The following is a 16,066-nucleotide window of genomic DNA, read 5'->3' on the forward strand; positions in this document are numbered from 1 at the left end:
AGACTCCACCGACCCACCTGCGGACGACCAGCGCGCCCAACATGGACGAAACGATGGGACCCACTTGGACAGCGGTTCGCAGTGTGTCGGTGAAACTCGTCGTGGCTTGTGAGCAAGAAAGTGTTCCCGTTCGAGGCGATCAGAAAGCTCCTGCTTATCAGACAGCAAAATCCCCGTTCATCCATAACCTATTTGCCACGTCTCCTTCAGAAAGCTCTGTGGGTGTAGTGGATCCGACTTCCCAACAGAACATACCGAAGAGAAAACGAGGGACTTTTGCAACCCGCGGGCGTACCTTCCTCGTGATTGGAAGTTATGTGGCTCCCGACAGGTGTCATGTAACAGGTAGAAAAAACCCTCATCCAAGAGCACCATCTCGTTTACCCTTCCCTACCTTTTTCCTCCAGGGACGATTCTAGAGTGTCTTCTCTTCGATCGAAGGGTGCAAGGTATGCCTTCGATTCCGATTATTTCAGTAACAAATTCTAGTACATGGATTCATATGATTTCTTGATGATTTTGCCTGGATTAGTTTTTGCTATTACCGTTATCTCGTTCGTCGTCTTTCCAGATATATGCGGTAATCAAAACTGTTCCTTTTTGGGGTTAATTAGCATGAACAATTTTGCTTCCTCGTTTTCTTCTCAGTTCCATTTGCTAATCGAACATACCTTTCCTGATAAATTATTCTAGACGTCGTGAGAATGAATTAAAATTGCGTGCTTTAGATGTTCGATTCTCTTTTGTTGTTTTGTTGGACTTGTTGGATGTTTTATATAACTGTTCATCCGCGTGCATGTCGAAACGATGGGTAATGTGGGTTGGAGTTGTCCTAAACAACATAAATTGTGGGATAAAAATGTGCTGCCAAATCCAAATAATTGGGAAAAAAAATTGTTTCGGATGTTGTCGATGTTGTTGCTATCTCCACTGCCATTGTGCTCTCTCCCTTTTCAACTGCAAAACATGCAGTTATCTTATTTCCACAGAAGGCGGAAATTAGCACTCTTTTTCTTTAATTCTTTTAATCTTCTTATTGGTCCATTTTAGTGGCTTTGGAATTTAGCCCATTTTGTTGGATATACTGTTAAAGCTCTAGTTTGTCACTAGTACTCTCTCTTTAAAGGAAATTTTGTGATTAGAATTTAAATCTTCACTCGTTTCTTTTTTATTAATTGAGTTAGCCCAATTTGTAATGCCAAGATGCTGTTCTTGTTTTGTGAACGTAAAAGCTCTTTTGAGACATTTCAGCTGCTTGTGCAAAAGTTCCTACAGTTTGTTGTGCATTACATGTTTGTAAAAAACTAAAATTCCTTATAAATATCATATGATCTGATGTCCAATTATAAGATGAGACATATGAATGGCAGTCTCCTAGCAGTCTGGAAAATTTTTGAGCAACCCTGAGTTGATTTAACTGAAGTCTCTTAAGTTGCATTAGAAGACCTTTTAATTCAATACCAATGAAGGATTGAAAGCCAAAGGTTAGATACAATAGTAGGTGGATATTAGGTTGCATGTGATGAATTATAGTCCAGTATGTGTGTTTCTTTTAAAGATTTTGTTTGAGGTTGGATTTCTTAAGCTAAGATAATAAATTGATTTAAGATGCAAAATTGGTATTTATTGATATGTAGGAACTAATTGATAATAGTCTTTTATTTATTTTCATGTTATGAAGTGTAAGGAAAGCAAGAAAGGGAACAAAGGGCACTTGAATTGTTATGTTAGACATTAGAAATTTCGAATTTGACTGTGGAACAGTATTTATTGTTGTAGCTCTGTTGTTTGTTGTACCAAGGTTTGCAGGATTGACATTGACTTAGGATTGATCATAAGAATTGTGATTTGGCTCATCCAAATGAGATCATGGATTTGGTTTTTTTTGGAAATGATCAAAATTTGGTGGGATTGATAATAAATCAGCTAGAAATGAGCAGGAAATCTAACTGGACCAGCAGAGTCAACTAAAACCAATAATGAAGTTAATGATACCAATGATGATGATGATGGTAATTGGGTTCTTGACTGTAGTGATTGTCATACTGTGTTCTGGCTGGCCTGCTGAATCAAACTGATGAGCTAACCTCACTACATTGGAGGGCCTGAGGTGCCAATCACTAAAATTTAACCTGTCAAAACTGTGAAAGGGATCATCGGGAAATTCGCCTTCTGCCAATGCGCAAATTGAAGTCCAAAGTGGGAGAAACACTCTGGAATTCTTGAACTGAGAGAGAGTCTAGTCCCTTTACTCACCTTGGAACTCCCCATCTACACTGAGATGCCATCACATGGCTTCATATCTACTTTCGGATGTTAAGCTTTGTGCACTCTTGTGTAGTATGGTTATCTAATCCATCAAAGAATCGGATTGGTATGGGTTCAGTAACTTAGTCCACTCAGCTTACTCTCATATAATCCAAATTTTCATCAAAACTTTTCCTTGTCAAGTATGGGTAGCTGTAACCAATTTCTATAAGAGATGTTGCAACTTGTAATGCATTATTCCATTAGTAGCCAGTGCCAGATCTAGTAAGCAGTGTATGCTTTATCCTAAATTACAACTTTTCTTTGACACTCTTTTTGATGCTTAAGATAAGCTTACATCTCTTATTAAACAAATCATGGATAAGATATAAGCACATTGTTATTAGTGACGCATTGTTGTTTCCTGGATCAAAATATGTGGGTAGCCAGAACAGGAATATACAAGGTCTGTGTTAGGAACAAGTTGGCACTAAGAGGGGGGTGAATTAGTGCAGCGGTAAAATTATCGGTTTCAAAAAATTCTTCGTACGATAAAAACAATTTCGGAAAGATAGCTTGAAATTAAAAGCGTGGAAGCGTATAGTGGATGTAAAGCAAGTAAGAGTAAGGAAGGGCAGTTTTTACAAAGCTTCCCTCACACTCTCCCTTAGAATGGTCTCTAAATTTTAGGAGGAGGGATTCTATACTTTACAAGGGATTTCAATCTAGAAACACAGAGTTTTTGTTCACTTTTCTTGCTGCTCTATGCAGGAATAGCTAGGGTATTTATAGACTCCAAATGGCTTCAAAAATGAAATAAAAATTCAAATCCCCTAAAATTTCAAGGTACGGGTGGTACCACCGCCTGCAGTCTGACATTGGGCGGTACCACCACCTGACACAGTCTCGAAGACTATGCCACGACGGTTTCACCTATTGATTACTGTTTAGGCCTTTCTCTTAGCCCACCACAACCCAAACTTGGGCCCAACTATCCCCTAATTGGGTTGGCTCAATTCTAATCTCAATTATATGCTAACTACGAATTTTAAGGCATATAATAAGCTAAATAAGTCCGGTTTCTTCCGACGAGCTTCCAGCGATCTTCTAGCGAACTTCCGACGATCTCTCGGCAATGTTCCAGCGGACTCCCGACAAGCTCCTGGACTTCTCGGTTGGTTCCGACAGAACTTTCGACAAACGTCCGGACTTTTGACGAACTCTTGAACTCCCAACGAAATCTCATTCATGACTCCAGGACTTCATTTTGTTTTATGTCTTGCTATCGTAGTTAATCCTGCACACATAAAAACACACTTCGATCTAAACAATTATTACTAAGCATGAATCATGTTGTCCGGCATATCATTGGTCCATCGACGCTTCGTCCGATTCTTCGGTGCATCGTCCTCTCTTATGGTCTATTGTTTAATCGGCCAGTTGTCCTCTGTAACTCCGATATCCTTGGCGCAATATCCGCTCTTCTTGGCCCGAAGCCTTCTGTCGATACGTCGACCGATCTTCTGGCCAACGTCCAATCTTCTGACATGTTTTCCTCCGACGCAACATGATTCTTCCTGCTTTAATTGTCTCTCACCGATCGAAGCATCTCGCGTCACTCAAAACGTAAATCAAATCATAAATACTATCAATTGGTTTCATCATCAAAATCCGAGATTCAACAATCTCCCTCTTTTTTATGATGACAACCAATTGATAACGGAATTAACCTTAACTCCCGGAATTTAAACAAACTCCCCCTATCAATATGCCATATTGATAGAACTCTTGGATTCAAAAATCCAAGCAACATGTTATCATAAATTAATGCATAACATCATACTTCTCCCCCTTTGTCATCAACAAAAAGGAGAAGTATAATTATCAAGTGTTTAGAGATATAATGTCAAATATTACATTTATTATCATGCAATTTGTAAACTAGAAAATTTAGCAAGTGTTACATCATATTAGAATATGTAAGCTAGCAGATTTTATATCATTTTACAACATGCATAATCACTAAATCATCATTAATTTTAAAGATGTGTATGATTATAAATTTTGCAAGTTTGTATTTTTGCTTCTTAAGATAGGCAAGCTAGTGATGTTCAAGATAGCAAGCCATTTCTTCTCTTTTGAGAAGTGTCATTTTTGTTTCATTTGCAAAGTACAAGCTAACAAAATTTTATATTATTTTACAACATACAAGCTAGCAATTTGATAAGTGTTACTTTTCTTTTAAGTGTGAAGGCTAGCAAGTTTTTGAAAAATAATGCAAGATAATAAGCTAGCAAGATACAATGTTTTACATGAAGAAAGCTACATGAAGTGTGTTTGTATCTTCACTTTAGATGTACTAGCAAGCAAGCAAGTTTTTGCATCTTCTTGACTTGAGCAAGCTAGCTATCTCCCCCTTTATCATTGTAAAAAAGAAGGGGAGAATACAATTTTGTATTTCTTTTTCCCTTTACAATAATTTTCAAATCATGACAAATGATGAATAACAAAGATGAAAAATCAAGTTATGAATGTCAAAACAATTTTTCATTATGAATATTTTATCATTGCATGCATCATTATCATAAGTTAAAGTATTGCATGCATAATATCAAATCATCATTTATAATTACATTAATGTTTCAATCATTATTTCAATATGTTTGTGCATCATTATAGTTTCAATTTACAACATGCACAATTTTAAAACTTTACATATCATCCTTATTCTATGCTTGATACTAAACATAAATCAATCATCATATCATATATGATACTCATAAGCTAGCAAATTTATATCATTTTAGAGCATCAAAACGATATCATGAGTATATCATGCATTCATATCATCACATGAAGAATATCAAGAAGAATTAGGTGATGAGATATACTTTAAGAATACAAGGAATTATACAAAGCCAAAAAATCATATCATGAGATCATGTGAATATCAAAAGACATGATTCATTTAGTAAATCTTTTCTGTAAATAAAATACTAAGAAAAAATCGTAGGAGTACAAAGAAGAGGTATTGATTCAAAAAATCTCAAGTAATTCCAATAAATCAAGATCATGATTTTGATAAAACTCATTCTAATTCAAATCATCAAAATCATCAAAATCTCAATATTTCTTTCAAGAGATTTAAAATGACATAAATAATTTTATTGATCTCTTTGTGAAAAATCGATAAGGTGGGGATTGAGAAATTTTCAAGAAAAATACTTTCCTCTTTTTATATCAACTTATTGATTGATTTCATACATGCATGTTCTTTTCTTTTATGCCAAATCCATGCATCATTCATTAACACCGAAAAAGAACTCTCAAAAGATCACAAAAATTATCATGCATAAGTTCGAAATATAAACTTGTTAAGCATGCTTTCAAATCATCAGTACATTTTCATTAAGACATCAAGCATGGTTTCGTTGAACATAATGTTGAATGATTCTTAAAGATATCTAAACTTCTTTAGTTTCAATTTGTGTGATTGACTTTATATTAGCATGCACAAATATTTATTCTTATGTCAAACCATGCATCATGTTAGGATCGAAAAGTAGATTTCATAATAAAAACCATCAAAACCAAAAAAGTATAACACATTAAACATAAGGCTTCTTTAAACAAGAGATTTGGTTCATTATTTTAATTCCAAAGATAATATATTTTTCTTTTTATGTGTTTCATTTTAAGTGATTGATTTCATATAAGCATGATCAAGTTTTTCGTATGAAAACATACATCATAGTTTAAAATCGAAAGAGCAAATCTCATCATGAAAGTCATCAAGATCAAATCATCATGCTTAATTAAATATAAAATCATCAAGCATGATACTTACATTATTTCATATAAGCATACCTTTATCATTTATGCCAAATCAAGACATGTATCTTTTTTAAAACCGAAAAAGCCACTTTCATTATGGTAAAAATCGATAATCCATAAATCGTAAGAATCACCATGTATAATTTCGAAAGATAAACTCATTAAGCATAATATTACTTCAAATCAAACATGATTTCATAAGATATTTTTAATCAAAATCATTTTGTTTGTTTGTCATAAAATATGTAATTTTCATGATTATTTTTAAAATCACTAAAAAGGTAAGCATGATCCAATTTTATTTTTGTATTTTCATTAAATATATAATTTAAAAATATATATAATTTTCTAAGCTAATTTAAGAACAACTTATGAAAAACATTATGTAATTTTGAAATAAATTAAAGGAGTTTTGTTTGAGTTTTTTACCTCATTGTCGAATTCCGTTAAGGCGTAGTTTGCCATCTCGCCTTTATTGATTTTCTCCTCGCCTTCGGAGGAGCTCGATTCATCCCAAAGTGCTTCCCTCTTCTTGCGTTCATAACAAGTAGTTACATTCTTTTTAAGTTTATTTTTGTTCTTTAATTCTTGTTTCATGAACTTTTTAAATTTCATAGTGATGAGTTCAAGTTCACCATCACTTGAGCTTATGCTCGAGTGGTCTTCGATTGTTCTTAGTCCAAAATCCTTCCTGTTCGTTGGAAGGTTGTTCTTAAGTTCATTTTGTGCCACATATGCCATAAAACTCATTTCATAGGTCATTAAAGACCCAATTAGTTCTTCGAGTGAAAAATTATTAAGATCTTTTGCCTCTTGTATTGCAGTTATTTTCGAATCCCAAGTTTTAGAAAGTGAGCGTAAAATTTTGTTCACAAGTTTAAGGTTTGAAAAGCATTTGCTAAAAGCTTTTAAACCATTAACATCCGTAAAACGGGTGTACATGTAAACAACGGTTTCACTTGGCTTCATTCGAAAAAGTTCAAAATCATGTATTAAAAGATTTATTTTAGAATCTTTTACTCTATTAGTGCCTTCGTGTGTGGTTTCAAGAATGTGCCAAATATCGAAAGTCATTTTGCATATAGAAACACGATTAAATTCATTTTTATCTAATGCGTAAAACAAAACATTTATAGCTTTCGCATTTAAAGAAAAAGTCTTCTCCAAATCATTCTAATGGTTCATTAGAAGAGAAGACCTTCGAAAACCGCTTTCGACAATATTCCATAAGTTCAAATCCAAAGAAAGCAAGAAAACTCTCATTCGAGTTTTTCAATATATGTAGTACATCCCATTGAACAATGGAGGACGAATGAGAGAGTGACCCTCTTAAAAGCCGAAATGAGTCATTTCTCTTAGGTGTTAAACCAAATGAGAAATACGAGGCTCTGATACCAACTGTTAGGAACGAGTCGACACTAAGAGGGGGGGGGGTCAATTAGTGCAGCGATAAAATTGTCGGTTTCGGAAAATTCTTCGTACGATAAAACCGAGTTCGGAAAGATAGCTTGAAATTGAAAGCGTACGGAAGCGTGTAGTGGATGTAATGCAAGTAAGAGTAAGGAAGGGCAGTTTACAGTAAATATAAATTGCAAGAGGTAAATACAAACCGAGTTATAGTTATTCGGTCGTCATGACCTACATCCACTCCATCGATTCCTCTTCCGTCGAGGCCACCGGCATCCACTAACGATCTTCCTTTGATAGGCGAAGATCAACCTCCTTCTTACAACTCTATTCTCCTTTTACAGGCTCACGAGAGAACCTTTACACCCCCTTTTTACAAAGCTTCCCTCACACTCTCCCTTAGAATGATCTCAAAACTTTAGGAGGAGGGACTCTATACTTTACAAGGGATTTCAACTCTAAAAACACAGAGTTTTTGTTCACTTTTCTTGCTGCTCTATGCAGGAATAGCTAGGGTATTTATAGACTCCAAATGGCTTCAAAAATGAAGCCAAAATTTAAATCCCCCGAAATTTCAGGGTACGGGCGGTACCACCACCTGCACTGGGTGGTACCACCGCCTAGAAGACTGTGTCTAGGCAGTACCACCGCCCAGACTGGCGGTACCATCGCCTGACATAATCTCGGAGACTGTGCCACAACGGTTTCACCTGTTTGGTCACTGTTTGGGCCTTTCTCTTGGCCCAACATAGCCCAAACTTGGAACCAACTATCCCCTAATTCGGTTGACCCAATTATAATCTCAATTATGTGCTAACTACGAATTTTAAGGCATACAATAAGCTAAATAAGTCTGGTTTCTTCCTGCGAGCTTCCGGCGAACTTCCGACGATCTCTCGGCAATGTTCCAGCGGACACCCGGCAAGCTCCTGGACTTCACGACGATATTCTTGGCGAGTTCCGACGAGCTTCTTTGGCAAGCTCCTGGACTTCTCGGTTGGTTCCGACAGAACTTTTGACAAACGTCCGGACTTTTGACGAACTCTTGAACTCTCAACGAAATCTCGTTCATGACTCCAGGACTTCATTTTGTTTTATGTCTTGCTATCGTAGTTAATCCTGCACACATAAAAACACACTTCGATCTAGACAATTATTACTAAGCATGAATCATGTTGTTTGGCATATCATTGGTCCATCGACGCTTCGTCCGATTCTTCGACGCATCGTCCTCTCTTATGGTCTATTGTCCAACCGGCCAGTTGTCCTCCGCAACTCCGATATCCTTGACGCAATATCCGCTCTTCTTAGCCCGAAGCCTTCTGTCGATACATCGACCGATCCTCCGGCCCGACGTCCAATCTTCTGACATGTTTTCCTCCGGCGCAACATGATTCTTCCTACTTTAATTGTCTCTCACGAATCAAATCATAAATACTATCAATTGGTTTCATCATCAAAATCCGAGATTCAACAGTCTGCATATTTGGTTTCTTTTTCAGTTTTTCTTTCTCCAAGCTTTCCTGCTTGAGGGGTTGATTGGCTGATTGCTGAAACTGCATCTTTTAAGAATAAAGAACACCTAGAACCAATTGGCAGGATATCTCCTTCTTTTTGTGGGCTGTCCAACGTGCACTACTTTGCTTGTGGTTTGTGCTTATGTTGTTCAAATGACCTTTACAGATGGGGACCTCAATAGTTGATAGTGTTGCTTTTTTCTCTTTTCCTGTAAAGAGACATTCCCTTTTGCATCACGAGTGTCAGCAGTTGTTGATTTTCTTATCCACTGTCTGTTGCTAAAGTTTAGTTTCAACTTGTCTCATTTATAACTTGCAGAAGTTAGAAGATGATTTGAAACACTGAAGAAGCCGGAGAAGGAACGGAAGCAAGTTGAACGATATGAGGTTGTTTCATGTTGCATTGCATGCTTCTGCTGCATGTCTCGGGTTCTAGTTCTTTATATCAACCATCTGGATTGCAGTACGAGGAATACTGCATTCCGATGAAACAATCAAATCAGAGACTGCTGGCACCAAAAGAAGGTGATTCCTCGAGTTACTGGAGCCTTTGGATTCACAAACTTGTTCATCTCCTGTTATCAGGTAGTATTTGCAATTTGATTCTTTCTATAGAGATATGAACTCAACTCATTGGATTCTAGTACCACCATTTTCTACTTGACATGCAGCTGCTTCATAGTCCATGCTGACAGAGGTGATGTATAATGACACAGTCTCTGGTCTTTAGGTTTCTTTTTATGTAATTCCTGCCAAGCAATCTAGAGTTTACAACCCCTATTCAAATATGTCGAGTGAATGACTAGTGGTATGAACGCACACTTGCCACTTGCCATCCACGAACCATGATTGAATAGGGATATCATCATCGGATATCTTTTAGATTATAAAAGTTCTATTCGATTGTTGTTAAATGAAGGATGCTTTATGGATCTCAATATTAGAAAGTTCAGAAATTTTATACATATAGTGCTATCTTGTCTCGATTTTGTTTTGTAGATCAATTTTATACCGATAGACTTTTCATCTTAGGGTAAATCAACCAACTCGCAAGTTTGATTATTTTCAATGAGGCTTATCTCCTCTTGCATCGTTTTCCATCACTTTTCATCATGTGACGCCTCTTCAAAGCTGATTGGATCACCATATACAAACGGAGCAAAGTGAATTAGCATATTATCAGTTTCTTCTTTAGCATTTATAAAATCATGAAGATTAGTACCATAATCGTTCATTCATTCTGATTGTCTTTTAATTCTTTCAAAAGTTGTATAGGAGTTGATGTTGATAGCGATGTTGAAGATTTTTTTTGTTGAAGATTTTTCTGAAATTGATAGGTTTAAAGAATCTTTAGCTGGAGAAGGGTATCCTCCTGATGTATTGGGCTCCTCTATTATTTGTTCATTTGCCTCTTCTCTAACTACATCATATTGGAATATAACTAAATTTTGTGATTAGATATAATTTTATGATTGGATATGATTTTGATTTAGGAATTAAGATAAGAGTCCCTATTATAGCTGAAGTCAAAGTCTTAAGTTTATTCCTCTATAAATGAAGATTTTATATAATGTTTTAAGCATACAATTTTAAATAGAGATGGATGAGACTAGGATATTTTGGGTTTATGAGATTATACGTTTTCATGTTTAGTTTTTAGTTTTTCTTTTCTGAAAATTTTGTATGCTTCTCGATACTTTCTTCACTGATTTTTTTTATGCCTATTATTTTCATAAGAGATTTCCTAACATAGTATCTATCAATCAAGCCTTTTTACCTCTAACATTAGGCCTCAGGTATTATGTGATCTCTGACTTCTGGGGTTATCATGTGGTTCTTTCTGTTTGAAGCTTGGACATGTTAATGTGGCTTGGCCTTTCAGCTGTTCCAATCGATCGACTTATTGCAGATATTTGCTATTGGTCAAAGTATAGTACAAAGATGTCGATTCTTTCAAGGGGCAATTTATATCTCATCAAGAGTGGAGAAGTCTGCGACTTCAGTGATCATCACCCACCCCCATTCATGCATGTGGAACAATGGACGGTAGACTTTATCGTTCCTGAGGAAGCGGTCGGTCAAGCACCGAACCAAATCTTTGCGGCTCTGCTGTTGCTCCGCCGACATGCTGACCGGGATACGGACATGGGAAGGGTCAACCCGACCGAGTCCGGGCGATGAGTCGGATTCGGGTATGGTCTACTTTTGCCTGCTTCCGTGTCAACAAGCAATTACGTGGTATCTTCGACCCGCTACGGCTGCTGCGTGTTCAGGAGACGTACCAAGTGAATGATGCCATAATATGTCATATGTTCTCGCTTACGTAATATAGACGCCACGGTGGGTGTCACTTATGCGACGTCGATACGTGAACAAAACGGGTGCGTTCCATATTGCTGCTACCGAATCGATCCAATCCGAGCTCGCGACTCGTCCGAGTCAACGTAGATCTAACTCAGTTTCTCCGTCGTGATTTGGTCTCCCACGAACACCTTCTTTTCCATGGATACAAAGACAGCGTCTTGTGGGAACGCCAGAAAACTTTTGTTGATGCTTCTCCCCACTTGCCCCCGTCTCATCTCCTTCATTACGATGTCGGTAAACCACCGCGGCCGGCCGGAATCACCCTCCCATTCACACAACTTGAGGAGGGAATTCTACCACCAAGCGCTTCTAGAACAACGTAGCCTTCTCAAAAAATGTAGATGTCAAGCACTAGTGGAAATTTCATCCGGTTATCGGATGATCTCCTCCTTTCCCTCTTCGGACCGTCGTTTGGTCGACGAGACTTGCACCACCGGCGCAAGTCAAATTTACAGTGGGAACTGGTTGAACCGATTCGGCGTCAAGAGCATCTCCCGAAGTGACAACATCGATGTAGAATTCTGCCATTGACGTGAGCTTGATCGCGTTTGTAATCTTCGCCGTATCAAGGAGTTCGAATACGTAGAAGCAGCGCGAGAGCTCCTCTTCCTCAGCTACAGCCATCGGCATGAACATAAGCGACTTACTTTTGCTTGTATGGATGGGGCTCTCATCATCATGAGATTTCAATCAGAATACAAGCTGGTAGAACAGTAGGTAGTGTGAGAGGAACCCAAAAGATGGGGCTTTGGATCTTCTGACATGTATATATACCGAGCAGGTCTTTAAAGGTTGAATCAATTCCTTTAGCTGCTATCACTATCTTTATTTTTCCAAAAGACACCTTCAGTTTCCCTCAAAATAAGAAAAGACACTATGAGGAACTATTGCGCACCCCTGAAAACTCCATAGCTTCTGTTCTTCTGATTCCAAGCATCAGCTACTGACTGTTTTTCTCCTATGAAATGGAAAATGATCTCCGACATTATAGTATCTACCAATGTGTGCTACTCTGCATTGAGTCTATGAGTACAGGACATACATGAAGCCTTTTTACAGTGTGGAATTTCTTTCGTTAAGTAGGAAGAGAGAGAGAGAGATGTGACATTTTGAAGCAATGCTCCAATCGTTCCTTTCTCTCTCGATGCATGACACGATCAAGCTTCTTTTGAGTCCTGTAACTACTTCTTTTGCAGGTTGGATCTTCCAGGTTTTTGCTTTGGTCTCGCTTTCCTTAGGATCCAAAGCCAGGCCAATGAAAGAAGGGAGACTATGACTGTTCATGAATTGATACCAAGACGGCACTCATCTAAAGGCCAGCTCAAAGCAAGTCCTCATCTAAAAGCATATTGGGGAAACAAAAGGCTGCATGAAAAGCAACATAAAGATGGCCAAAAATGAGCCTCATCCCACTAGAGTTCAAAGTACATTTGAGCCTTTGGCATACCTTTGCGAAAGTACAGTCTCAAAGACAAGCCGGTCTACACACAACCAACTCCAGCAACAGGAACAGTAATGTGGCCACCGGAGGAGGAGGCCAATCTCATTGATGGAGTCATCTTACCATCATCCCCACCCTAAACCCCACGAGTATCAAATGGAGAACAGACAAATGGTCGTTTCGACGACTTGATCCAAACGAGATGGTCCACTATGGCCAACCGCCCGTTCTTGAACATCTCCCAGGTTTTTGGATTTGCTCAGAGCCATCTTACCATGTCGTCTTCCGGCTACAGGAAGAGCCGAGAAGACGACAGTCAAATCTCCTACATGGCATGTTAATTACCGGAAACGATGAAGATTTATTTAGTGATTCCTTCCGACCTCGGCAAGGCGCATGTCATGCATTCTCTTTAGCTCCACGCGTGTTACCGCATCATTTCGGCATGTTTCAGCCAGGATATGCCTGCAGAGAAATCTACACGAAGAGATGCCACAAATAGATCACAGTTATGATGGCATGCAAATCTACCGCGCGGCATTACTCATGACCGTCGGAAGGCGTTCGGCTTGCTTCCACCGGTGGTGTGAGTGTGGCGTGCTGGGATCTATCACAGCAGACGACGACAATTCTGATGAGCCTCTAAAGTCCAACGCTAATCTAGAGAGATCAATGGTACGCGTTCTCATCAGAGAAGAGGTAATGTAAATAGGTCATGTAAATAAAGGGTGTTGGACTTCCGCTCACGGTCTTAGAAAATTAGAAGCATCAACAGCTGTTCAAGCATCGTTGCAATACAAGGTTAGGTTTCATGTCCAAGTCTACATGTGAATCGTAATATATGTCATTCAATGGAGTGGAAATATATTCCAATTAATTAAAAAGAAGGATAAAAAGAAGTCAATGGACACCGCTTATATAAACGTGCCATGCCTCGCCCTCCTCTCTCCATTCCCACCGAGGAACGAGGAAGCGGTGGGTGCCGCTGCCTGCAGGCCGAACGGCCTCTTCTGTGGCGACAAACATCTCCTTCCAACATAAAGCTTAACAAAGCCTTCCTACTCCCGCTTATTTTTAACTTAAAACCCATACCAAAATCCTTTCTTCTTTGCTCTGCTTCTTCTTCTTCTTCTTCTTCTTCTTCTTCTTTACAACAAGAAGCTCACCATGTGTAACGGGGCTATCCCCGGTTCTGCTGCACGATGCCAATGCGACCACCACGATGAGCCGCATGGCCTACTCACCGCACCCCTGGTGGTGGTCGAGAAGCCGGTGGCGAAGGCCCAAGCAGAGATGGCACCGGCGCCGGTCCTGACGCCGAAGCCTCGCGGCTCGGTGTCCCTGGCGCTTGTGGAAGCTACGTCCGTCTTAAGCATCGCGCTGCCCATGGTCCTCACTGGGCTGCTTCTCTACTGCCGTTCCATGGTCTCCATGCTCTTCCTCGGTCGGCTCGGTGATCTCGCCCTCGCCGGTGGCTCCTTGGCCATCGGTTTCGCCAACATCACCGGTTACTCCGTCCTCTCTGGTCTGGCGATGGGCATGGAGCCTATCTGCGGTCAGGCTTTCGGTGCGCAGCGCCACCGACTCCTTGGCCTCGCTCTCCACCGGACCGTTCTCCTCCTCCTCTCTGCCTCCGTCCCCATCGCCCTCCTATGGTATTACATCCGTCCTCTGCTCCTCCTCGTCGGCCAGGAACCCGCTCTTGCCGCCGCCGCAAGCTCTTACCTCCACGCCTGCCTTCCTGACCTTCTCCTACAGTCGTTTCTCCACCCTCTCCGCATTTACCTCAGGACCCAGTCCATCACGCTCCCGTTGACTGTGTGCGCGGGGCTCGCCGTCGTCCTCCACCTACCCATCAACTACCTCTTGGTCTCAGTTCTCCGCCTTGGCATCGGCGGCGTCGCCTTGGCCTCTGTTCTGTTTAACTTCAACGTGGTAGTGTTTCTTATTGGTTACGTCTACTTCTCCGGTATCCACCGTAGCACCGGTGGACTCAGCTTCAGCTCCGAGTGCCTTAAAGAATGGAGGTCGCTTCTGAACCTCGCCGTCCCCAGCTGCATCTCGGTGTGCCTGGAATGGTGGTGGTACGAGATCATGATCATCTTGTGTGGTCTTCTCTTAAACCCACAGGTCACTGTTGCTTCCATGGGCATTCTGATCCAGACCACCTCACTCCTCTACATTTTCCCATCGTCTCTAAGCTTTGGCGTGTCGACACGGGTCGGCAACGAGCTCGGCGCGAATCGTCCCGACAGAGCGCAGCGGGCCGCAACCGTCGGGTTGTCATGCAGTTTCGTTGTCGGCCTCCTCGCGTTGGGATTCGCTTTCTCGGTGCGCCACGTGTGGGCCAGGATGTTCACCGGCGACCCAGCTATCCTCGATCTCACCGCGTCGGTGCTACCGATCCTTGGCCTGTGCGAGCTCGGAAACTGCCCGCAGACCACCGGGTGCGGGGTGTTGAGAGGAAGCGCCCGACCCAAGCTCGGCGCGGACATAAACCTGGGCTCATTCTACGCCGTCGGCATGCCGGTAGCTGTCGGGCTGGCGTTCTGGACGCCGCTCGACTTCAGGGGCCTCTGGCTGGGGCTGCTCTCGGCGCAGGCCACCTGCGTCGTGTTAATGCTCGTCACCATCGACAGCACCGATTGGGATGCGCAGGCCGAGCGGGCGCAGCTGCTCACCGGCGCTGCCATCGACGAGGACTACAAAGAATCATTGCCAAAGACTAATAATCCAACAGGAGGAGACGAGACTGATGTCATCGTAAAGATTGAGCGATGAGTCCCCCCCCCATCGTTCCTTTTTTTCCTCTTTTCTCCAATTTTCGTCTTTTTCCTGATGTAACGAAAAACAAAACTACAGAGCACGCAGTATTTTTAGGTTGCATGTGAGATTGTACACTATTTTTATGAGATTCGGCAATTCTTCATCCATCTCTGGCCGTCAACATGTAACCCTGGAGAGCCGGCAGCGTCGAAGACTCGATCAACCGGCCTTGGTTGTACCAACCGGTCCTCCAACACCGCCATTTGGGTTGATTTGGCTTGTCTCATGTCAACGGTTTGACTCATAGACCCGGTCAACCAATGCTGGTATTTTCTTCGGCCGGTAGGCCCCGCGTAACGCCGGAACTTTCTTCTGTCCCATTCGATCCAGGTTGAAGTGGTCGTTCTTGCGTTTGATTTGGCATCGTGTTGGGGGTGGGGAGGGGAGGGGGTACGAGTCTGGCCTCAGCTTCGCATGACGCAACACACGC

General features: G+C 40.8%; 1 protein-coding gene and 1 long non-coding RNA gene across 2 annotated transcripts; both read left to right on the forward strand.

Annotated features, from left to right (window-relative positions):
• The first annotated feature begins 239 nt into the window (after nucleotides 1-239).
• Nucleotides 240-9,970, forward strand: LOC135644072 (uncharacterized). Its single transcript, XR_010498421.1, has 3 exons — nucleotides 240-449; nucleotides 9,325-9,392; nucleotides 9,470-9,970. It is a non-coding gene; the product is annotated as an uncharacterized LOC135644072 (long non-coding RNA).
• Nucleotides 9,971-13,780: 3,810 nt separating this feature from the next.
• LOC103993210 (protein DETOXIFICATION 49) lies at nucleotides 13,781-15,743 on the forward strand. Its single transcript, XM_009413185.3, has one exon. It carries the CDS (start codon nucleotides 13,978-13,980, stop codon nucleotides 15,589-15,591), a length of 1,614 nt encoding a protein of 537 aa, XP_009411460.2. The 5' UTR covers nucleotides 13,781-13,977; the 3' UTR covers nucleotides 15,592-15,743.
• The last annotated feature ends 323 nt before the right edge of the window (nucleotides 15,744-16,066 follow it).

The sequence above is a fragment of the Musa acuminata genome, chromosome BXJ3-8, assembly GCF_036884655.1.
Source record: "Musa acuminata AAA Group cultivar baxijiao chromosome BXJ3-8, Cavendish_Baxijiao_AAA, whole genome shotgun sequence".
In the NCBI taxonomy this organism is placed as follows: Eukaryota; Viridiplantae; Streptophyta; class Magnoliopsida; order Zingiberales; family Musaceae; genus Musa; species Musa acuminata.

Bases quoted from the DNA above. Each gene is read 5' to 3' on its own strand.
- LOC103993210 (XM_009413185.3), top strand. From the start codon at position 13,978: ATGTGTAACGGGGCTATCCCCGGTTCTGCTGCACGATGCCAATGCGAC.